This window comes from Stegastes partitus, unplaced genomic scaffold (genome assembly GCF_000690725.1).
Source record: "Stegastes partitus isolate 25-593 unplaced genomic scaffold, Stegastes_partitus-1.0.2 Scaffold1010, whole genome shotgun sequence".
NCBI lineage: Eukaryota > Metazoa > Chordata > Actinopteri > Pomacentridae > Stegastes > Stegastes partitus.
The window spans coordinates 100,444-123,440 of NW_007578741.1; the positions used below are offsets into that span (position 1 = coordinate 100,444).

Consider the following 22,997-nt stretch of genomic DNA (forward strand, 5'->3'; position numbering starts at 1 on the left):
ATGTCTAAAATAAATAAATGAATAAAATAATAATTAAATTAGTTTTAATTGCCTTGTCTTCTTGTTCTTAGGGTTGCTTAGTCGTGCCACATTCTTGATATTTTATACAGTTATACAGTCGTCCTCACATGTATTCATACCCTTCCATTAAAGAAAAGGGAAAATTCACAGTAGTCACTCAAATAATTAGAAACTGAAAAAGTAATAAACAAAAAATGTGTTAAATTATAATTTAGTGAAATGAGACATTGCTTTTGAATTGTGGTTGAAAAGAACAGTTGACAGAAAAACAAACAAACTGTCCCGGACAAATTAGAGCACTTTGCTGATGAATAGTGGGCCAAAATCAAAATACCTGTCAACACATGCAGAAGTCTGACTGAGAGTTACAGAAAACACCTGTTCACAGCTCAAAAAGCTCTCATGCTAGACTCAGATGACTGAAACTGAGGATGAACGTTCTTTCATCTGGTCCTTGTTTAAAGGGATCATTTGATTCCGCTTTGTCGAGAGTGATAGAAGGTAACAGGCCAACTGGTAGGTAAAAACTTTGATAGAAGTCATAAACAATAGCAGACATTTTACAGAGACTCTCAGTTATCATGTCAGAATCTTTAATGCTACAGTGCTCGAAAATAATGTGTCAAAATCAAACTTGGTGACACTGGGAAGGAAAAAAAACTCCCTATTACCAGGGAGGGAGAAAAAAACCTCTGTCAGAACCAGGCTCAGGGAGAGCAGCCATCTGCTTCGACCGATTGGGTGGAAGGAGAGCCAGACAGAGAAGAGGACAGACAGGTAGCAGAGCTCCTCCACCAGCTGGTTGTGCTGAGCTGAAACACAAACATTACAAAGGTTGACAGACAGACACACAAATGGTACAGTAGAGTGGTTAAAGTCTTCTTCTCATTTTGACTAATAGCTCAAGATATCAGGATGTAACACAGTTTGCCTGAACATAGATTTTATTTGTTAACAGCTTTACTTTATCATAACTCAGTTTTTAATCCCATTTTCTTGCCTCCAAGTGTGAAATAAAACAAATATCAAAGGTTGTATCTGTAAAACCTGATGAAATGGACAGAATCTAATGTGACCAGGGGCCTCATGTACAAAGACTTGCGTGGATTTCATACTGAAACCTGGCGTATGCTTCAATCCAGAAAACTGCATATGCACAAAAAAATCCAGATGAACGAAAGTGAGCGTACACCTGAATCCACACATTTCCTTTGTACATCCCACTCAGTGTGGAATTGACAGCACGTTGGAGTACGTGACTCCTCTCTCTCCACACCCCCAATTTAAATATGCAAATTAGTACAAACAGGGCAGACAGGTGGGATTCCCCTCTCTGCAGGATCAGATAACAGTAACAAGGATGAACTCACCACATTTGAGCAGAGAGTCGCCGCTATTGTGGGTGATACTGCTGTCACAGCGGTGGTGGGAGCACAAGTGGGTCACTCGGATCACCCCCAAGGTAAATATTTGTTGCGTAACTCACAAATTTATTCATTATACCGGTCATAGAAATAATCTGCTCACAGCCAAACAACATACAGGTTCATGTCAGGATATCAAAGAGGAAATCAAAGACTTTGTCTTGTGTTTAATTACTCAATTTATTATTTTCCAACAGACAATGAGGCAGGAGAAGCCTGTGAGACGCAGTCCCAGACTCTTATCACAGACCCACGGGATTCCTCCAGCCTCGCCGACGTCAGCCGATCCTCCGGTCCGCCACAACAGCCAGCTGCTGATGCCCGTACATGCTTAACGCATGTCAGGGGGATTAATATTAGGACAATTAAATGATTTACTCACCAAGAAGCCCAGCTTGTAGCAGCTTCTAGACCACACTAAACAACCTAGCACATATGTCAGGACGCTCCTCTTGGACTTCACTTCTGCTTGTAACTAACTCGAGACAGGGGCCAAGCCCTGGTAGTAAATGAGACCTGAGGCTAAATTTTGAAATATCAGACAATCAATAAGCTTCAACATGATCAGATCTGCCATTGGTACTTGAGGAATTAGAAATATCCCTATGTTGCACATTCTATCTCACCACCATAACATTTAGTCTTCAATGCATTTTGACTCTCCAAATCCAGAAGAGGGTTCTGTCTGCCAGAGCCTGTATGTGAGTAGCTCAGCAGCTCTCTGTCACTCATCTGCAGCTCTGTGCAGGACACTGAGACTCTGCTCTTAGTGACCATGGAGGAGAGAAGTGAATGATCAAAAATGAGATCCCACTTCACCAGTGGATGCAGACAATGTTCATGAACACAAATGTAAGAAATCCTTGGTGTGTAGGAGCACAAACACATGCACAAACCCAGGTATATTACATACGCTGGCAGCTAACACACAGACACACAAACTGTATGTGAGAGTAAAATTAGATTCCACCAGACTTCAGGTGCCGGTTAAGGTCTTCAGTTCCATATGGGGTGTGGCTCACGATCCATTTAACAGAAAGATCTCAAATCTTCTACGAGTCTCTGGAAGGCCTGCGGAAAGCACTTTAAACTGTAAGTGAACCTATGGACATTACAGACCACAGAATAAAGCTTAAAATAGATTTATTCATTGTTCAGTTGTAATTCTGTTGTACAACTGCCTACTGAAAATCCCTTCAAAAAAAGTTCCATCAATGACAGATGAACACCAAATCCATTAGGATAGCTAATACACAGCGCACATTTCGGGCACCAATATTAACTCAACAACATAAAAGTCAACTTACAGAGAATATCGAACAGTCTGACAATTATTTTTGTAATTTTCTCAACTCGGAACAGTCTGTCAGACAGCTTACCCAATTAGTTCGTGTGAATGTGGATTAGCCGTTCGGCTAACGTTGCTAGCTCGCTAACGTCCTTAGCTCTAGACCACAGTTTAGCATAACGACTAGCTGCCTCAAGCTAAGACTTAACTCACCAGCGCAAACTATCACTTACTAGCGGAGAAAACAGCGTCAAGCCTCTTCAGACTCAGGTGGAAAACAACAGGTGTCCTGGTCCACAACAGCTCCGCCACCATAAACTCAACAACGTTTCACTGTCGGAGTCACAACTTCTCTGTGACCTTCAACAGGTGCACGGAGCGAAACAGTCCGAGGCGGGACAAACAACCGTATTGGTCACGGTGCAGTGAAGCCACATTAACCACTGGCCGCTTATGAAAGTCATGAAACAAAGAATTATTTTGTCATTATTATTTTACATCCTACCTGACTGAGACTTGCTGGACGTATTGTTGTGGACCAGAGGAAGCGCAGTATTGGGTTCGACGCCGTTGCGTGAGAGCGTCACATGTTGGCTCAAACTTTTCGGCGGCCGGCAGGCTGTGCATGCGCATGCGCGGAGCTTGGGACGCCAATGGTTTCCTAGCAACCACATCAAAGGACACTTCCGTGAGTCACCAACCAATCACAGCCCTTCGAATTTCCTTTTGCCTTGCAAAAGGCTTAATAGGTGAGAATTCAGACAATCTATACACAACTGGGAGAGACGACCTTTGACTGAGTGCACAAGCCAGCTTAACAGCAAGCTTCAACCAGCTCTGAAAGACAATCCTTTGGAAGTACACCCATGAACATGGCAAACAACCTCAGGATTGGAAAAGGAAGCACACTTGGCAGTTGCCACGTGGTGGAGGATATCCTCGGTGACGGCAGCTTTGGCGTGGTAGCCAAATGCCGCAATACCAAAACCAACAACATAGTGGCAGTCAAGGTCATCAGGGGCAAGGAATGCTTTGTGCACTCAGCGATTGCTGAAATTGCCGTCCTCAGGCGACTACAGTGTCTGGACTCAGACACCTGTAGCATCGTCCAGTGGAACGGCTTTTTCTTTGATAAGGAGAACATCTGTATTGACTTCGAACTCCTAGATCAAAGCCTCCGTGATTATTTGGATGGTACCAAGTCTCGTCTTTCTGTTGGAGAGCTGAGGCCTGTTTTACACCAGGTGGCCACAGCTCTTTCCCACATGCACTCCATCGGTATTATGCACATGGACCTCAAACCGGACAACATCATGGTTGTGGATCGACATCAGCACCCACTGAAAGTCAAGCTTATTGACTTTGGCATGGCACATCCTATATCAGTGGTAAAACAAGGTGCCTGTATGGGGACTATGTATTATTGTGCACCAGAGATGCTACTCGGAGCACCATTCAACGAGTGCATTGATGTGTGGGCTCTTGGTCTCATCATGGCAGAGCTGGCAACGGGATGCATACTCTACCCGGGCCAAGCGCCATATGATGTCATCAGATTCGTCGTGGAATGCCAAGGCCAGCCACCTGACCACGTGCTGGACAGTGGATGGTACACTCGGCAATACTTCCATGCCCAGGAAGACGGCACAGACGAAAGACGCTGGAGTTTGAAGACTCCAGAAGATATGTATCATGAGTGTGGATTCTCTGCATTTGAGAGCAGGGAGATGAATCTCAATTCTCTGGATGAAATTCAGCAGTATATGAGGACAGACACTGAAGACCAGAGTGATCAGAAGCTGTTCATCAGCCTGATCAAAAGCACGCTGACCCTTGATGTATGTAACAGGATCAAAGCTCGGGAGGTTCTGGAGCATCAATTCTTTGCTTCCAGCCACACACAAGAGCAAAGAAGGGATCCAGATCCTCACCAGGCTGCTACATCAAGGGAGGAATGCCAAGAGCCCAACATCCAACCTCCAATTCCCCATCGGGCTGCTGAGTCATGGGAGGCACCTAGAGACTTGAATGTCCCATGTCCAACTCCTCCTGTGAATGCTACATCTTGGAAGGAGTGTGCAGATACCAACATCCAGCCTGAGGTCTCCAGCGCTGAGATAATGCACAAAGTGGATGACAACGAGTGTGCAGATACCAACATCCAGCATGAGGTCTCCAGCGCTGAGATAATGCACAAAGTGGATGACAACGAGTGTGCAGATACCAACATCCAGCATGAGGTCTCCAGCGCTGAGATAATGCACAAAGTGGATGACAACGAGTGTGCAGATACCAACATCCAGCATGAGGTCTCCAGCGCTGAGATAATGCACAAAGTGGATGACAACGTCGAAATAAGTAACATCAAAGACAAAACCACCACGGAAACAGAACAAAACAGCCAAACTGAGGACTGTACCAGTAAAACAAGAGAGGAAGAGATGGAAGATGAAGTCCTACGCCCCACTCCCTCCTTGACTGTTACATCAGAGGAGCAGGGGGCTGAGGTTAAAACTGACACTAAGACCAAGACTAAGAAGAAAAGCCTCTTGAGACGCATCATGAGAAGCGTTTCAAAGGCCTTCCGAAGAGTCTTCTCTTAGTGGTCCAGTTAGGCCTTCCTTCCCATGGGTCTTGCATCACTCCCCACCTCCCACCCCTTACTCCCCCCTGAGGGCAGCACGGTGGCTACAGTGATTAACACTGATTCAAAAAAGAATCAAAGAATCAAAGAAAAGAATCAAAGAAAAGATTCAAAGAAAAGAATCAAAGAATCAAAGAAAAGAATCAAAGAAAAGATTCAAAGAAAAAGAAAGATGAATTCAAATTCATCAAATTAAAAAAAAAAAAAAAACCCTCAGTAACTCTGCCAGAGTGTCTCTTTGGGTCACTCTGCCGGTCCCAAGCCCGGATAAAGGAGGAGGGCTGAGGCAATTCCACCCCACATAACAGTCTTTTAAGCAATTCTGATATCCTAGCATTTAACAGTACAAAACAGATTTATCTAATATGGGTCCAGACAAAGCGCTGGTCAGTAAGTTACTTTGGGAAGTGATGAGTAAGAGATGGTGTAATGTTGCCGCATTAGCTTTAAAGAGCGGTGCTACACAAAGGATGTTGAACTGCTGCCGGTTGGTTTGCAGCCGTTTTACTTGCCGAGGGAGGTGTTGTGACGTCACAGTAACATGCATTGTGTCATCACGGCTGTGGCTCAGGTGGTAGAGCGGTTTGTCCACTGATGGCAAGGTTGGCAGTTCGAACCCCAAGTTGCTCCCAATGGCAGATTAGCGCCTTGGCATGGCATGGCAGCTCTGTCACCATTGGTGTGTGAATGGGTGAATGCGAAACACATTGTAAAGCGCCTTGGGTACCGCTAAGGTAGAAAAAGGCGCTATATAAGTGCAGACCATTTACCATTTTATTTACCATCACAATAACATGCTTTGTGACGTCACAGTAACATGCCTTAATTAGCCCTTCTCCAACTCCCCCATCCACATTCCTCCCTCTATCTAGCCTCACCCCCACCCTACTGTCCCCCCCTACGCATACACACACACACACACACACACACACACATATAAATAAATATATATAAAACAAAAATGTTTTAGATCTTTGCACATACTGTAGCCTGCTTGCACATGGGAGATCTGCAGCTTCTTTGACCACCACCTTTAATTCATCCATCCATCCATTATCTATACACCGCTTTATCCTCACGAGGGTCGCGGGGGGCTGGAGGTCTATCCCAGCTGACTCAGGGTGAAGGCAGGGGACACCCTGGACAGGTCGCCAGTCTATCACAGGGCTACACTTAGAGACAGACACCAAGCACACTCACATTCACACCTACGGACAATTTAGAATCACCAATTAACCTCAACATGTTTTTGGACTGTGTGGGAGGAAGCCGGAGAACCCGGAGAGAACCCACGCTGCACGGGGAGAACATACAAACTCCACGCAGAAAGATTCCAGTGCCCCGGCAACCGGCAGTGCCCCCGACAACCGGCAACCTTCTTGCTGCGATACAACAGTGCTAGCCAACTGCGCCACCTTGCAGCCCACCTTTAATTCATTGCAATGCAAAAATAAATGCTTCTTCACATACAAAGTTAACCTGTGAATAATTTCTGATTTAAAAAAATAATAAAATGTTGCATTTGTAAGCGTCAAAGTATTGGCTTTATATTGGACATTTATTTTGACACAGGAAAAGAATCATGGCTAGAAGATCAACCTGGTGTTAAAATGTGTGTAGAAATGAGACTTTTCATATGTCATAATTTGTTTTCAACAGCAACCTATCCCACATGGTGATTGAAAGTTTATCCAAAATACACTTTTTAAAGAATTCTCCACTACTCCACTTTAATATGTGATGTTGGTACATATCATGTAGAATTTCCTGCAGTCTAAACCCATTTTCATACTAGCTAATATAAAAGTATAAGAATATTTACAATGGCGGACAAGTGGGCCACTAGTTTGGGTAAATGGTCTGTTGGAGGTGCAGCTACATCACTGCTTTGAGGAATTTTCACAGCAGATGCTTGCAATAGCAAGAAAAATAGCCTACAGCTGTTTCTAAAATCACTTTTGATGAATCTGTTCTATTCAAGTGTCACAGTAAACAATTCAGTGATTACAACTGAAGTATATAAGGAGCAGGACATGAGCTAATTTTCTTAATCTTGAAAAGAAAGGTCCAAAGATGAATAGCAAGTAAGAAAATTAAATTAGAAAAGTTATACAACATATTGATAATATTTTTTGAGACTGAAATATATTGTCAGGAGGGAATATCTCCTTAATACAACATCTCTCTAAAACTACCAACCAGGAAATAAAGGTGCCACCTAGTGGTGACAATAGACAAAGGTTTGTATGTAAACATTTTCAGTCCTGCAGTGATGTTATCAGAGTAGACAGAAACATTTACATTTTTGGACCAAATTTGCATAACTGGTGTGTATTCTTCTATGAAAGCAGGGTTGTACTACTGAAAACCACATATACATATCAATTAGCCTGCCAAATTTCTGGACTCTGGCTACATTACTTTTTTAGGTTAGGTTAAAAAGTTTTTTGTTTTTTTTAAATCTCTCAAATTGAAGATAGTCAGGCATGGGGCATTCAGTGAATTGAAACAGAATGACCCCCAGCTCAGTTCATCTTGGAGTCCAAGTAAACATTTGTGCCAAATTTGAAGAAATACCTTAAGACTTTCCTCAGATAACACAATGCCTCTGGCCACACCTGTCACAGCCAAATAAATTACAGCATATTCAGACATTTATGTTTTCCACTAAAATTACTATTATTTAACAGTCATATCCAATATTTTTAACATCTTGTTTCTGTAGACATGATGGTATGTTTTTGCTGGTTTTATACTGTAAATATAAATTTTAATAATCTCAACACGTGTAATTTAAACGGATTCATTCCGTTATTATAGGGTAATTACTACATTGTAACATTACAGCATTTTCCCCATTTATATTCCCAAGGTTTTACATTTTCACAATAAAAATCTTATTTATACATCTAAAAATTACAATTAAGTACCATTTTTTATAATAGTCACTGTGTCTACCACGGTAATGTACTATTTTGGAATTTATTGTATATTACGACGCTACGTCCAGTGAAGGAAATGTTCTTGACCTCAAAACAGGATATTCATTTTTCAGTTTATCAGAAAAATTCAAATCACCATAATCTGGAGGTACACGGTTTTCAGTGGGCAGGAAGGGCAATAAAAAGCTGAGATGTACCCAGTAACTAAAGCTGTCAGACAAATGTAGTCGAGTAAAAAGGTCGATATTTGCCAGTGAGATGTAATAAATAGAAGAATAATGCTGCACAAAATGAAAAACCTCAAGAAAAGTACATCAGATGTATACTTGGTGCTTGATTACATTTACTTAGTTACATTACACCACTGAGTTTAAGTGTACTAAACTGGTGCAGTGTTTTAGTGGAGTACGTACTCATTATCCACCACTGAAAAAAAAAAAGATGCAGGGGGTAGGTAAATCCTGCATCTGCACGAGGGTCAAAACTGATGAAAGGTTTAGTGTAGCAATGATAGAATAAGAAAAAATAGACGTACGATTGATGTATAAAAGGAATTATGAACATCACAAGCAGTGGCCAGTATTCAGATTTATGTAAATCAGTAATCAGAAGTAACGCAGGTGGTTTAAAATGAAGCAAAGTGTCACTAATAGAAACTGTTGCTGCACATTATGGAGAGTGAGTCATGAATTGGCAGTGACGTGCAAGACCTTAACAACAGTAGTAAATAGTAAAATAGTTCTACAAAGCCTCAGTGTTTAAGTTTGGATGCTGTTTGTCACTGTTGCTTGGTAGACTGATCATGATCACACCTTTTAGTTTTTGTTTTTTTTAATGTATCAAAACATTATAAATCCAGTCTATTAAAAGACCTCTTTGTCATGCAAATAACTATGAGATGCTTCAGCTGCATCCAGCTCCTATCTGTGGCGATACAGCTATAAATAGGAGGCTCTACTATCTGCTGTGGCAGTGTGGAGCACAGGAATGCTCTCACATTCCTTCAGCTATGATATACTTCACATATTACATACTACTCTTTGACATCTGAGTCACTCCTCTTTACATAAAGGTCTAATTTTTTTTTTTTTTGTCATTGCAAATACATGAACGCTGTGCTCTGACATCTGACCATATATGAGATTTTCTTTGGGAATAATGTCGTACAAACAAACAATATGTCAAAAGTTTGCATCACTCCGGCGCAAATGAGAGTGTTACCTCATAAGGTGCAGTGTACATCAAGGAAAATGCACTGTAAGTTGTGGTTGACTCAAATATGGAGCTCCTCTTTGCAAACTCACAGCTCGGGAGCCTCAGTGGCTGCTCATTAATGACTCCGCTGCTCACCATAACCCTACAAGGAGACAGCTGGGCCAATCAGGAGGAGGCACTGAAACCCACAAGCCACTCAGACACAGAGCCCGGGTTGGCGTTACCATCAGCTGTTCTACACGTTGAGGAGGCTCAGCGCGCATACCAGCGGAGTGGTTCACAGACATATACAATGTTTTCATTTCCTTAACAAGACACCAGTGACTCTGCCTTGACTGGGTCAACGGAGCAGGCCTTCTGGGTGGTTATGAGTACAGTAATACCTCTAAGGGATTTCACACATGTGTTCCAGCCTGGTGCAGTGTCATCTTTTGGCTTGAGAGTAACAGAAATGACAGCATTTTAAAGCATTGCATTAACACTGTGTCTTGATTCTGACATTATTTAAGAGCTGTAAAGGTGAAGTCACATAAAGTTGATGAAAAATACTTACTGTATTGCATCTCTTTTAGAAACTGCAATGTCCATGATGTTAAATGAAGTTAAATAATGACGTTAAATTAAGTTAAATAATACTCAAAATTGTCATAATGGAGACAAATGGTAATAAAAGTCTATCAACAGCACATCTACTGCACAGACTCCTAAACGTTATATGAAATGAAAATTTTTCATTTTCATTTCATCCTCAAACAACATTCCAATAAAGCTGTAGGTCAGTCAAGCATGTTCATTGCAGAGAGGTCCCAGCCATGTATGTAAAACACACTTTTCCCGGGGCTTGTAGATTTTTGCTGGCAGCTCTTATTTGGACTTGTGTGAACCTTCAGCCCCGCCCCTGGTCCCCAGGCCCGGCGTGGGTCTTATTTAAGGGGCTCTCCTCACCCTGAGCCTTCGTCCCAGTGGAAGCATCCGTGTACCAGCGTACCTTGGTGAGTGCATTTCCCAGCTTCTCTCTCTGAATCACGGAGAATATGTGTGCTGTTTCTTTAATTAGCTTTTTAATTATTTCAGGAGGTGTTAGTTTAAGTTTTGAGGCAATGTTTGTTAAATGAATGAACAGATGATGAGACTTCAGCTCAGAGTTTTCTCAGGTTGTAGGAATGTGGTTAAAGCTGGAACTAATGCTAATGTTGCTTGTGATGGCTTGATTGCCATGTGGTGCTGATGAACACTCAGTGAACACTCACTGGATGATGTGTTTCCCTGTGATAAATGCACTCAGCGGGATGGAAAGTTTCTTTGGGACAGCAAAGATAAGACTGAAACATGTGCTGTTGAAGTATTACATGGAGGATTGCTCAAAACCTGAGAGGAAGTTGTTCATGTTTACCAATGTCCCAATGAATGAATGAATGAATGAATGAATGAATGAATGAAGCTAACAGGCAGCTGGGACAGAGAGCCAACTAGTAAAACAACAGTGTGCAGACAGATGAGTGCTGGCCTGGCACTTCTTCTCAGATCTGAAATAGCAGCAGATCCGTGTGTCACTTGTTTCACCCCGTTAAGCACAGTGGGGGTGCCAAGCTTAAAATAGATCACAGGTCTCTCTATTATGCCCCTTTTTGGTGCTACCTCAGCAGCCCTGAGATGTCCCAGGAACAATCATGTCTGTGGAGATACGGTATCAGTAGCTGTACAGCAAGGTTAGGACCAAAATAGCATCAGATTGGCACGTCTTATTAGCTCTCTATAGATAGCACCCAGTGATGCTGGTTGTGTCAGTGTCTGCGAGCGATAATACCTTAAGAACGGTTATCAGATAGCGCTGGCAGATCTTCAGTGCACTGTGGATTACAGCTAATGCATGTAATCATCCGGCTGATTGAATGATTATCACTTACTTTGCCAGATATAGCAGGTCCAGTCATTTCATCACATCGCCAGGCACGCCAGTGATGAAGTGTGTGATTGTTCAGCTATAACAGGCCTTCATGTTATGTACAATGTGATGGACAGTTTAGTCAGCTGCTCCCAACGCTCTCAGTCCGAACCTTCTCTCTTATTGCTTCCATCCTCGCCCCTCATATCTCAGACCACCCCAGTAAAGCCTAATCATGTGTGACGACGACGAGACTACCGCCCTCGTGTGCGACAATGGCTCTGGCTTGGTCAAGGCTGGATTTGCCGGAGATGACGCTCCCCGTGCTGTCTTCCCTTCCATCGTTGGAAGGCCCCGCCACCAGGTACGCTCAAAGAAATCTAAAAAAATCTCTTTATCCTGGGTGTGTGCGACAGAAAGTGGGAGTTTTCACGTATTCACTCTCTCGCTTCCTCCCTCAGGGTGTGATGGTGGGTATGGGTCAGAAGGACAGCTACGTAGGTGACGAGGCCCAGAGCAAGAGGGGTATCCTGACCCTGAAGTACCCCATCGAGCATGGCATCATCACCAACTGGGATGACATGGAGAAGGTGTGTGTTGACAGGGAGGCTCATTTACAACATTCATGACAGCTGAACTTCCGCATCCTTAAGAATTTACGGCTTGGCAGGCCACCTTCACAAAAGCCGCTCTATTTTTAGTTTTCTACTCTCCACACTTTGTTGTTGTTTTTTCAGCCAACAGTTGTTACGGACCCTGATGTCAGCTGTTCTTTCGTTTCTCTACCAGATCTGGCACCACACCTTTTACAATGAGCTGCGTGTGGCCCCTGAGGAGCACCCCACCCTGCTCACTGAGGCCCCCCTCAACCCCAAAGCCAACAGGGAGAAGATGACCCAGGTATTTGGAGTTTAGAGCATTTGTTTAATGATGCATTGATACTTAGGTTGGGGCAAACTTTTTTTTCTCATTCTGGTGGCTTTCTCCTGCAGATTATGTTTGAGACCTTCAACGTTCCTGCCATGTATGTGGCCATCCAGGCTGTGCTGTCTCTGTACGCCTCTGGTCGTACCACTGGTCAGTAAACTTCATAGCTTCGTATGCATTAAACTGTCATGTGAGGGAGAGTGTGTCTGTCATGTGGGTGAATTCTTGTCTCATTGTCAAAGCGAGGTGTCAATCCCTCTTCTGCAGAGTGATGTCAGCAGCATTGTTTAGTTTATGATGTGAGACATAGTTGACGGTGGCAGACTAATTTTAAGCTGCTTCACCTTCACAAGCATGCTGGCTAACTGTGGCTCTCATTTGCTTGTTAAAGGTATTGTGTTGGACTCTGGTGATGGTGTGACCCACAACGTCCCCATCTATGAGGGTTATGCTCTGCCACACGCCATCATGCGTCTGGATCTGGCCGGTCGCGACCTGACCGACTACCTGATGAAGATCCTGACTGAGCGTGGCTATTCCTTCGTCACAACTGGTACGACTATAGTTTGATTTGCACATCAGAGGTGAATCTGTGTTTTTCCTAAATGCTCCAACTTTCTGCCCCTCAGCTGAGCGTGAGATCGTGCGTGACATCAAGGAGAAGCTGTGCTACGTGGCTCTTGACTTTGAGAATGAGATGGCCACCGCTGCCTCCTCTTCCTCCCTGGAGAAGAGCTATGAGCTGCCCGACGGTCAGGTCATCACCATCGGTAACGAGCGTTTCCGTTGCCCAGAGACCCTCTTCCAGCCTTCTTTCATTGGTGAGCTCAGCACCTACACCTGATCTGGTTACCTCTGTTTTCTGAATGATCACGCTGTATTTTTCTCTGCTTCAAAACTCACGTTTTTTGCTTGTTCTCCACCAGGTATGGAGTCTGCTGGTATCCATGAGACCGCCTACAACAGCATCATGAAGTGTGACATCGACATCCGTAAGGACCTGTATGCCAACAATGTGCTGTCTGGAGGTACCACCATGTACCCTGGTATTGCTGACCGTATGCAGAAGGAGATCACAGCCCTGGCCCCAAGCACCATGAAGATCAAGGTGGGGAAATTGCAAAGATTTTCACACTCACTGACCAAGCAAACTGCCTCTCCATAAAACTTACATTTTGTCATTTCTTTACCTAGATCATTGCTCCTCCTGAGAGGAAGTACTCCGTCTGGATCGGAGGCTCCATCCTGGCTTCCCTGTCCACCTTCCAGCAGATGTGGATCAGCAAGCAGGAGTACGATGAGGCCGGCCCCTCCATTGTCCACAGGAAATGCTTCTAAGCGCGCAGCCACCTCCTTTCATCCATGCCTTTCTATGTTGTTGTCCCCTGTACATATATGTCTGTGTTCTATTGTAATAAAGATAAGCCCTTGTGAGAGTATCTGCAGCGCTGTTTTTGTGACTGACAGAATATGCAACACCAATTGGAGAAGGTGGGCTATCTAAACAGTAGCTGAAAAATTGAGATGTGATTATGCAAAAGCACACATGTTTGAGGTACATGTGCTTTACTTGAGCATTATCATTTTTAGTATACTTTCAACTTCCACTTGACTACATGTTAGAGGAAAACATCGTACCTTTTCTGCTTCACCGCATTTATTTGACAGCTAGTTACGCACAAGATAAAGATGTATAAATATTCTGATAATGCCATTTATATTAATCCATCAACAAGCAGCTTTCATGTGTGTATTTCATGTGTTTTAAAGCTTCTAAATCTTCTCATTTGTCTATTTCTATGATTTTTAGATTCAACAAGTGAAACTGACATAGGACAGATGCAATTCAAAATAGCTCAAACTAAATCCACTTGCAGCTGCTACAATAGAAACATGCTGCTGACACACTGATGCTTCACTGCTAATAATCTAATAATATCACATATAACAATATAACAGTCAGAGAGACCAAACCAAAAATATTTGAGCATTTTGAAGGTAACATTAAGGAACTTTAACTAAAGTGGAATTTTTTTTTCCCTGCAAGACTTGTAATAGGGTATTTCCACATTGGTGTGTTCCTACTTCAACCTAAGGATTTGAGCTGCATCACTGCTATTTACTGCATTCAATGTCAAACATGCAAACAAATCGTACACACAGAGGCAGCACTGTATGTGCACAAAAACAGGCATTTTCCATTTTAAAGGTGCGACGACTTTGTACTACTGAGTCTACCGGTTAACCTGAAGCGTCCTCTTAAACGCTTATCTGCCTAAACAGAAGCAGCACCGCCCAGCGAGGCTGCCCGGTGTAAATAAAACATACGTACCGTGGGACGTTATTCGAACAGCTTCCGTCCAATCACAGCGCAGAACGTAGGGAGCGCCGCTGTTTGAATGCACTGCGGAAACGGACAGCTTGGCAGCCGATTTGACCAGCAAGCCGTAGAGAAATGCAGTTAGCTAGCTAACGATTTAAATTGGTGAAATTCACACAAGTCTCCGTTTGAGACGTGATTGATAGAGATTTTCGGTCGTGCGTCACCGAGACACGATCTTATTCTTTCGAGTAAGACTTGTTAATAAGCTAGTATGTCCTGCTAACCGAGCTGGCTAACGTTAGCTAGCTAACTGCATTGCAACTGAAGCTAGCCGTTAGCTGGGCGCTCCATAATGTGATGTTATGCAAGTCGTCAACGAATTGGGACTGTAACTCTGCTGGTGGACGGCTGTGGAGCTTTAGCATCTTGTGAGCGGTCTTGTGAGGATGAGTTTGCGTCAGAAATCCGGGAAAAGTAATTAAGTTAGAGAGGCTGGTGTCGGGGCTGAACTGTGAGAACTGCGGATGTCAGTTTACTTTGGTCCTGGTAGAGGATAGTGAAGGAACTGTTGCAGGGATAGTTGAAGAGTGCATTTTTTTTGAAGGTGAAAGGTACATTTGTAAAATGAAAGTCATGGAGAGGAATGTGATGCGTCTTGTGGCGGTGCAGCAGCTCCGTGCAGCCTATGGCATAAAGACAAAGAACTGGAACAAAAACAAAGCAGCCAGCTGCAAGCTAGCAGCCAGCAGCTCGGTAAGTTTAAATAAACCCATGTACCAATGTTCAGCACCTCTCATTTGACTTTTTTCTGTGACTTTTTTTGACTTGATAAAAATGCTATGGTAGATAAAGAATCAACAAGTCCACAGTATCAGCTTTGGCCATGCTATTGTTTAGGCTGTTGGATCAGATTTGCATATTGCTGAAAGCTTGCCCCCACTGATGGGACCCATTTGTTCGCAGACTGTTGTCACCCATGTCAGTCACTGCAGATGCTTTGTTTGTCGGTGCCCCTGATTATTCACACCATAAACTTCTTTACCAATAGTACAAAGAGAAATCCAGACAAGACACAAAGGGCAAAGTTTTCCTATAAATCTTTATGGCATGTTGTTGAAGTGTTTTTGGACACTTTGACAAAAAAAAAAAAAACTTGACATTGAGACGGCACATTTTAACTTCTGAAATGCAGTTTAAAATTCATTGGCAGCCCTTGTGAAAATGACCACTCTTAATTGGCTCACAGAAGTCACAAGGTTTGTTGCAACAGTCTGACTTTTAAAATGAATGCTGAACTTCTGCATTTGCTGGTATTAAATTTGAAGAGAGAGTTGCAATGCCACAAATTCCACCTCATACTGTGAAGAAATCAAGAACTGAAATTAAGTCATTGTGCTGCAATGAAAAAACGCTGAACAGATTCAGGTCATTGAGGTTTGAAACAAACATAAAGTGCCTTTGAGAGCATCCATTTTGGCCTCTAAAGCACAGAAATGTCTGGCATTCAGCTACCAAAGTGATCAAATTAAGTAGAAACTGTGGCAGTGAAATCCTAATCCTCCTAAAGAAGACTGTTTCTAGCCTTTAATGAGTGCTTTTTTGTTGTTGACATTTGTTATGGTGCTGCTAACAGATTATTAGAGTAAAGAAACATCTGATTATTTTTTATTTAATGTTTTGTACCTATCTTGTGTGCAATCTGGCATTCAGCAGAGTTAATGTCTTATTTTTTCAACTGTTACCCAGACAAAGGTCTTCGGTGTGCCCTTGGAGAGCTTGCCATACTATAATATGGAATGTGGGAGTGTGCCAAGGTGAGTAGACATGCTATTTCTTTCCGTTGAGCTGACATTTGACAAGTTATTTCTTGTCCTGTCTTGAACGTTTTGTACTAATGATATTTCGCTGCCCTCTTAGTTTTCTTGTAGACGCGTGTATGAAGCTGCTAGCACACGTCGACACAGAAGGCCTGTTCAGGAAATCGGGCTCCGTCGTTCGCCTGAAAGCACTCAGGGTGAGTGATGGCTGAAGTTGACCTTGCTTTCACTGAGGGACCTTGACGCGAGGAACTGTTTAACACAACAGGGCTGTGTTTTGTCTGTGCAGGCAAAACTGGATTTGGGTGAGGAGTGCCTGTCCACTGCTCTTCCCTGCGATGTGGCGGGTTTAGTGAAGCAGTTCTTCAGGGAGCTGCCGGAGCCTGTGCTCCTTACAGATCTGCAGGAAGCCTTTCTCAAGGCCCAGCAGCTCCCCACCGAGGAGGAGAGAACCTCTGCCACCATGCTGCTGTCTTGTGTGTTGCCTGACAAAAACCTCTCTGTCCTGCGTTACTTTTTCGACTTCCTCTACAATGTGTCTCAAAGGTGAGAGAACCTGTAGTTGGATTACTTTATTTTTTACATATTTTGCTTGGATTACTTACAAACATCAATCTACCATCATAGATGTTCTAATGCTTCTTTGTACTATTTATGACAGCACAGTTTAAGATTTACATGACGGTGTCTTTCTCTTTCCTTACTTAATTACAGGAGTGCAGAGAATAAGATGGACAGCAATAACTTGTCTGTAATCTTGGCCCCCAACCTCCTTCATTCTGGCGATGGTACCGAGAAGATGAACGCAAACACTGAGAAACGCCTCAAACTACAGGCAGCCATAGTACACTGCTTCATAGAGAATGCCCACAGCTTTGGTATGACTTGAAGCATCTTATCTCCACTTTATTTGTGTGTCACTGTGGTTTTGTAGCACTAAATATTTCACTGCCTCTGTGTGTCACAGGTGTGTTACCGCAGTTTCTTCTAGAGAAAGTTCCAGCCATGATGGGTTGTGAATCTCCTACTCACCATGAACTGGAAGAGCTGGACTTAAACTCTGGGATGAAGAGAAAACCCAGGCGCAGCCTTGGAGGTAAGACCACATCATCCAAGATGAATAATTTAGTGAAAGCTGCAATATACAAATATACAAATGAGATATACTGAACTGGTCGAACAAGGTCAATTTTCACTGGTTGTAATCACACTGAAATATTTATTAACATCAGAAAAACGTGCAAATATAGCGGATCACTGTGTTGCAGTGACCATAAATAAATCATTTTATTTTGAAGTTCTTTAATAAGTAAATCCTGTTCATTTAGTTTGATTTGTTCATATTTCAGATATGGTCAATGGTGCACTGAATAAGCTAAAAACTAATAGAACACCTACAAATGTCACCCAGGCAGACAGTCTTGGTATGTACTGTGGTCAGATGAGATGATGCTGCGTGTCATGTAGCTTGAGAAAGTAATCTCTGCTCTGCACATAAACAGGCTTTCTATTCTTCAAGCAGAAATCAAACTCTTCATTTCACTTCATACTTAATCTTCCGGTGCGCTTGAGAAGAAAATCAATTTGCATTCGCCTTCATAGTAAATGTGTCACTTGTGAAGTAATGCCTGCCTTGTATGTTCTTTGCCTGTCTGCCTGTCTGTTGCATGGATCATCTACAAATTTCAGCAAAATCTGCTCATTTCTCAGTGCTTTGGTTCAAAATCAAATTTGGAATGTTTGCAAATATAACAGAGCAAATCCTACACGTGTAAAATCAATGCCTCTTTTGTGATTTTGCCAGTCTTTTCCTCTGCAACTCCTGTGATTGCAACACCATCCTCCAAGCGAAAGCTTCCTGTGGAATCTGGTCATTCGTTTGGATTTTCAAACAAGAAACGTAGATCTGTGAAAAAGAACCTTGGGATAGAATTGCTTCCCAATATTTTGTTCAGCGGGACCTCCACTCCTGGATCAGGTATTAACGAATGATTGATGAAGCCGCCTGTCGTGCTATATCGAAGGCTTGTGATGAAGTTTACATCTTTTCTGCTTTTCTATTCTAGCTTACAGCGCCTCTGGGGTCTTGGACACATCCCAGAATATCCTGTCATCAGCAGGGAGGTCTAGAAGACAATCAGCTACCTCTGCAAGGAGAAAGAGCCGAAGACTTAGCAACAGACACGCTGTCAACAGGTACATATTCAAAAATCAGTGTTTTTCTTACTAAGGAGATGACAGGAGTGTTGTCACATAGAAATGATACTTAATGTAAGGTGCAGTAACTGATGGTACATGCACTAGGTAAAGGAGAATTACGATAAAGTGATATCATAAAATGTTCACTCATGTATTTCCCACTTGTCCTGCATTTAGGTTTAAAATCCTCAGTTAAGGCCAGACAGTAGTTTGTAAAACAGCAACCTTCAAGCTGATGCCTTTTCTGGCTTGTCTTTCTAAAGTTGTTTGAATTCTTGTCCTTTTCAGAGTTGAATCTGGAAAAGCTGGTTGCTTTTCTCCTAAAACCAGCAAAAAAGAAGCACCGCGCAAGTCTCTGCGCCTGCGTTTCAGCCTGGGGAAGAGCAGCAAAGACGCTGTAAGTGTGGTTGCCCGATAGAATTCAACCACTTGTCTGGTTTCACTGAGCAGTGAAAGATGGGTTTAATCAAGTGCATTCAGGCTTACGCTCTGATTAACTGCATTAAAATAAAATAATATGTTTGCACACAGAGTGTGATGCGGGGTAAACTGGTGCACAGCAGCACTTTTTTGTTAAATAACACTCAAAGTTCACGTTGTCACTAACAGAATGACACTAATGCATGCAGGTTTAGAGAAAGTCTAAACTGCTTTCAGCACGTTTACATTTTGTAACGTTACAAAATAAAATGTGTTCATGGTACAAAGCTGTAGGATATTTCCTGTGCACAGTTTTCAGTGATTTATTGTACTAAGAACTCAGGTGAAAGAACGTTGGTGTAAAACTGTAAAGTATAGATAAAATATACTGTAACCTGTCTTTGGGTACATTTGGCTAAACTGTCGAAGTTACATAACTTTCTAATGCTCCACAGTTACATGTATATTCTTGACTTAATAAAAAAAAATGTGTTAAACAAAATCAGTATCTTGTTTCTTCTGAGTGATTTTCATCATCCTCTGAAGAACTAACCACAAAAGTCATGGGATTAACACATTAATGTTTTGGGTGATTTCTATGGGGCCCTTTTTAACATAATACTACTCTAAAGCCTAATCCTCCTCGAAGGTTCTTTCATCTTTCATTTCTCATTTCATTCTGGTGATAAAGGGATCTGAGTCCATTGGCTGGCGACTTGCCACGCAGGAGAGCACAACCAGCTTCCGTTTCACCAAAGAGACAGAGTTCAGTCCAACAGTTCTGCCTAGAAAAACCGAATCCACGAGTGAGTACCAAATAACTGAACTGTACACTCACTGTCTGCTAGTACCATTATTACTACTGTAGTGAAATGTTGCAATGTCGAATTATAATACGTACTAACATTCCTCTTACATTTTAAGGCTCGAAGTACATTAGTAAGTCTGAAGACAACTTGCTGACACCACAATGTGACTTAAGTGCCCACCGGACCTCCTGGAGTGGGGAGACCCCTGTAGGAGCCCAGGCTTTCAGCGGAGAGTCTTTCACAGACACCCCCATGAACATGTGCCTCAAGAGCAACTACGTGTCTGAGCCTACCATCGTCATATCCAAGCCTCCAGCAGTGAGCAGCCTTCCGCTGAAGCTGTGCTGTGCTTCCAGCGCAGAGAGCCTTGAGAGCGAGCGCTCCATCAATGAAGCCCAGACACAAACCGGCCCCACCCTGCTGAGAATCAAGAAGGCCTTCACAGAGTCGGGCAGTGACCTCCAGGCAGTCGTACAGGACTCCTGCAGCTCCACGGAAGCAAATATAACAAAACCGTCAGACAGCATCCCAGTGGTTCCACCGGAGAGTCCACCTGTCACAGTTCTGTCTGTGGACGCTGAAGCCTCCCGATTCCCAGCTCAGCAGAGCCTTCTGCCTAATGAACAGAACGTTACTTTTGGCCAAATTGAAATCGCAGCTTTGTCTCCTTTGCATATCGACAGTGTAGTTTTTGAGTCTGATGTATATTGTAGCCCCGTAACTAAGAACAACAAAGATTCTCTCTGTGCTGCTGCGACCAGCAGCCATCATGGCTCCATGGTGGAGCAGAGCGACACGGAGGCAGAGCAGGTGAACTGCAGCAGGCTGATCGACGCTCTGGACATTCAGAGTCCTGCTCGCTTCAAACTGGGTGTTTCCTCTGGACTGCAGTCCACTCCATACAGGCTGGGTCTTGAACACAGAGATGAGCTTTGTACACCTGAGGTCAGCACGGTACATGAGACTGAAGCAGAGACTGGTACTAAAGTCCAAAACCAACATCCTCTCTCACCACACAGACAGGAGACTGAAAAGCGCCGGGTGGCAGATCACATTCAACACTTCAACAAGCTCACCCTTAATTCTCCCCGAGGCTCCAGGAGCCAACACATCAGGTCACCGCTCAAGTTCCAGCGCACCCCTGTGCGGCAGGCTGTCCGCAGGATTAACTCTGTCCTGGGGGACAGCAGGAGACCCACTAGAAACACAGAGTTCCCCAAAAACCAGAGTCAGGTGGCGAAGGCTGTGAGTCTAGAGAGCGGCCTGTCCCCTCACCCTCATCAGAGAGAGCCACAAGTTGGACTGTCCAGCAGCAGGTGCCCCATGAAGAAACCACCGCCCGTCCCGCCAAAAAAGCCAAGCACCTTGGCCCGTAAAGCCAAGGCCTGCGCTCTGGGCGACGTGACCAACAAGGCCCAACCAAAGATCAAAGTGGACTGTTCTGTCTCTGAAACGTCAGGAGCTCAGAAAGCTCTCATACAGCAGGTAGCAGAGAAGGAGATGAACCATTACAGAGGGTCACCGAGAAACCCTCTGAACCAAGCACGACTGCTGTCTGCTACTAAACCCGTCGATCTATAGGGAACGTTCCTTTGCCTTTCGTTTTTCCTCTTGCTATGCAGTTCTCTGTCTGGTAAGATTACATGACATAAAACATTCCAACTTGTATCATCCATAATTTCAGGGTCTTAATTTATTTTTAACCATGGTAGGTGCTGTTTTAGGATCTTATTGGGAGATGCTCACATGCCTTATATTTGTTTTACTTTAGTAAAACAAGGTTAGAAGTTAGATATGGACACACATCAGCCTATAAGATAATAGTAAGTAGTGTTTAGGTTGTAGCCTGCAGGCAAAATGATGTAAAATGTGATTGATGGTATGACTGGACGTGTTTTGATCGAGAGTTTCGCTTTTATTTATGCATTTTATAGCTAATCCATAAGTAGATGTGTAGGGAAAAAAAACTTGACTGAAGTGAAAGTTTAAGCTGTTTTTCTTTTTTGTATTGCAAAATATTTTCTTACTGTCTTGTGTCAGGAGCAGGAAGGAGAAGAACATGCACCTTTTGTTGGATTTTATGAGAAAAAAAAAAAAGCCAAACAGTATTGATTAAATCATCTGTCTATTGCAGTCCAGTACCTTCCAAACTTTCAACCAGAAAAAAAAGTGATTTGCTGTATGAACTGCTTCAGACAAATAAAATCAAACAGCATATGTAGAAATGTTTCTGTGGTTGAATTCTTCTGTGTGGAGGAGACATGATTGGTGCTCGGTGACGCCACAAGGGGGAGTCCTGTAGTTACTTCTGACATGTTGAGTGACTCGGGCTCCTGTTCTCTCAGGTCTCAGGAGGTTCCACTGACTTGTTGCAGCTTCATCCAGGTACAATGTTTGCATGACCTGCTCTTGAGAGATGCATCCAGGTTGCACGTTTATGAAGATGTAATCTGCTTTTACTTGTAAAGAATCTCCCAGTGACGAGTTAAAGGTCAAAATCACTCTTGTGGATTTATTCTCTTCAACCCATTGGGAAGCTTGTGTGCATTTCATGTGTAACAGAAGAGATTTGGACGAAGCCTCAAGTTGAAACCTCAGTGATGGAGGTTCACAGTTTGTTTTTCTGAGGTTTATTCCATCACATTAGGACACGTTATGACCCATAAATACTGCACACTTGGACACTTGGGCTCGTGGGTTCAGTGATGAGAAAACATTTTCATCCTCCTGAGAAGTCACCCTTTAAGTTCTAATGGCTTTATTTATAGTCAATAAGTCACTCACTAATGCCTTATAAATCAGTTTCAAGCCATTAAGAAGAACATTAGAGTTGCCAGGTTGTGGTAAAAAAAGAAGAAATCCCTCCAGCTGGTGTTCATTCTGCTTTAATTATGTTTATATTTAAATAGTTATTTAGCTCATCAAGTAATGGATCATTAAACTTGTGGAAAAACCAGAACTAAAACCAATTTATCAACTGAAACACCATCAGCCAGGGGGGATATTTCACAATCTGGCAACCTAAAATTTGCTCCTAATACTGGCTTGGACTCACTTATTTATTTTTTAAGGCAAGACTTTAA

General features: G+C 43.0%; 2 protein-coding genes across 4 annotated transcripts; both read left to right on the forward strand.

Moving 5' to 3' along the window:
* The first annotated feature begins 11,643 nt into the window (after positions 1-11,643).
* Positions 11,644-13,785, forward strand: LOC103367064 (actin, alpha cardiac). The gene is made up of 8 exons (XM_008294975.1): positions 11,644-11,783; positions 11,881-12,009; positions 12,209-12,319; positions 12,412-12,496; positions 12,738-12,899; positions 12,976-13,167; positions 13,273-13,454; positions 13,541-13,785. The coding sequence occupies exons 1-8, from the start codon at positions 11,655-11,657 to the stop codon at positions 13,682-13,684; spliced, it is 1,134 nt and encodes a 377-aa protein (XP_008293197.1). The 5' UTR covers positions 11,644-11,654; the 3' UTR covers positions 13,685-13,785.
* Positions 13,786-14,871: 1,086 nt separating this feature from the next.
* arhgap11a (Rho GTPase activating protein 11A) lies at positions 14,872-22,135 on the forward strand. 3 transcript variants are annotated; one of them, XM_008294977.1, is made up of 12 exons: positions 14,872-15,422; positions 16,416-16,483; positions 16,587-16,683; positions 16,776-17,032; positions 17,201-17,364; positions 17,454-17,582; positions 17,836-17,910; positions 18,291-18,464; positions 18,553-18,682; positions 18,974-19,082; positions 19,797-19,911; positions 20,030-22,135. In XM_008294977.1, the coding sequence occupies exons 1-12, from the start codon at positions 15,294-15,296 to the stop codon at positions 21,493-21,495; spliced, it is 2,913 nt and encodes a 970-aa protein (XP_008293199.1). In that variant the 5' UTR covers positions 14,872-15,293; the 3' UTR covers positions 21,496-22,135. The 3 variants fall into 3 exon arrangements, with proteins under 3 accessions (XP_008293199.1, XP_008293200.1, XP_008293201.1); XM_008294978.1 differs by lacking the exon at positions 17,836-17,910; XM_008294979.1 differs by lacking the exons at positions 17,836-17,910; positions 18,291-18,464.
* The last annotated feature ends 862 nt before the right edge of the window (positions 22,136-22,997 follow it).

What these genes read in the sequence shown, in the direction of transcription:
- LOC103367064 (XM_008294975.1), top strand. Translation starts at nt 11,655, where the DNA reads ATGTGTGACGACGACGAGACTACCGCCCTCGTGTGCGACAATGGCTCT. An exon ending in CTATTCCTTCGTCACAACTG is followed by an intron (nt 12,900 to 12,975) that starts GTACGACTATAG and finishes TCTGCCCCTCAG; the next exon opens with CTGAGCGTGAGATCGTGCGT. An exon ending in CTTCCAGCCTTCTTTCATTG is followed by an intron (nt 13,168 to 13,272) that starts GTGAGCTCAGCA and finishes GTTCTCCACCAG; the next exon opens with GTATGGAGTCTGCTGGTATC.
- arhgap11a (XM_008294977.1), top strand. Translation starts at nt 15,294, where the DNA reads ATGAAAGTCATGGAGAGGAATGTGATGCGTCTTGTGGCGGTGCAGCAG. An exon ending in CACCCAGGCAGACAGTCTTG is followed by an intron (nt 17,911 to 18,290) that starts GTATGTACTGTG and finishes TGATTTTGCCAG; the next exon opens with TCTTTTCCTCTGCAACTCCT. An exon ending in GGAAGAGCAGCAAAGACGCT is followed by an intron (nt 19,083 to 19,796) that starts GTAAGTGTGGTT and finishes CTGGTGATAAAG; the next exon opens with GGATCTGAGTCCATTGGCTG.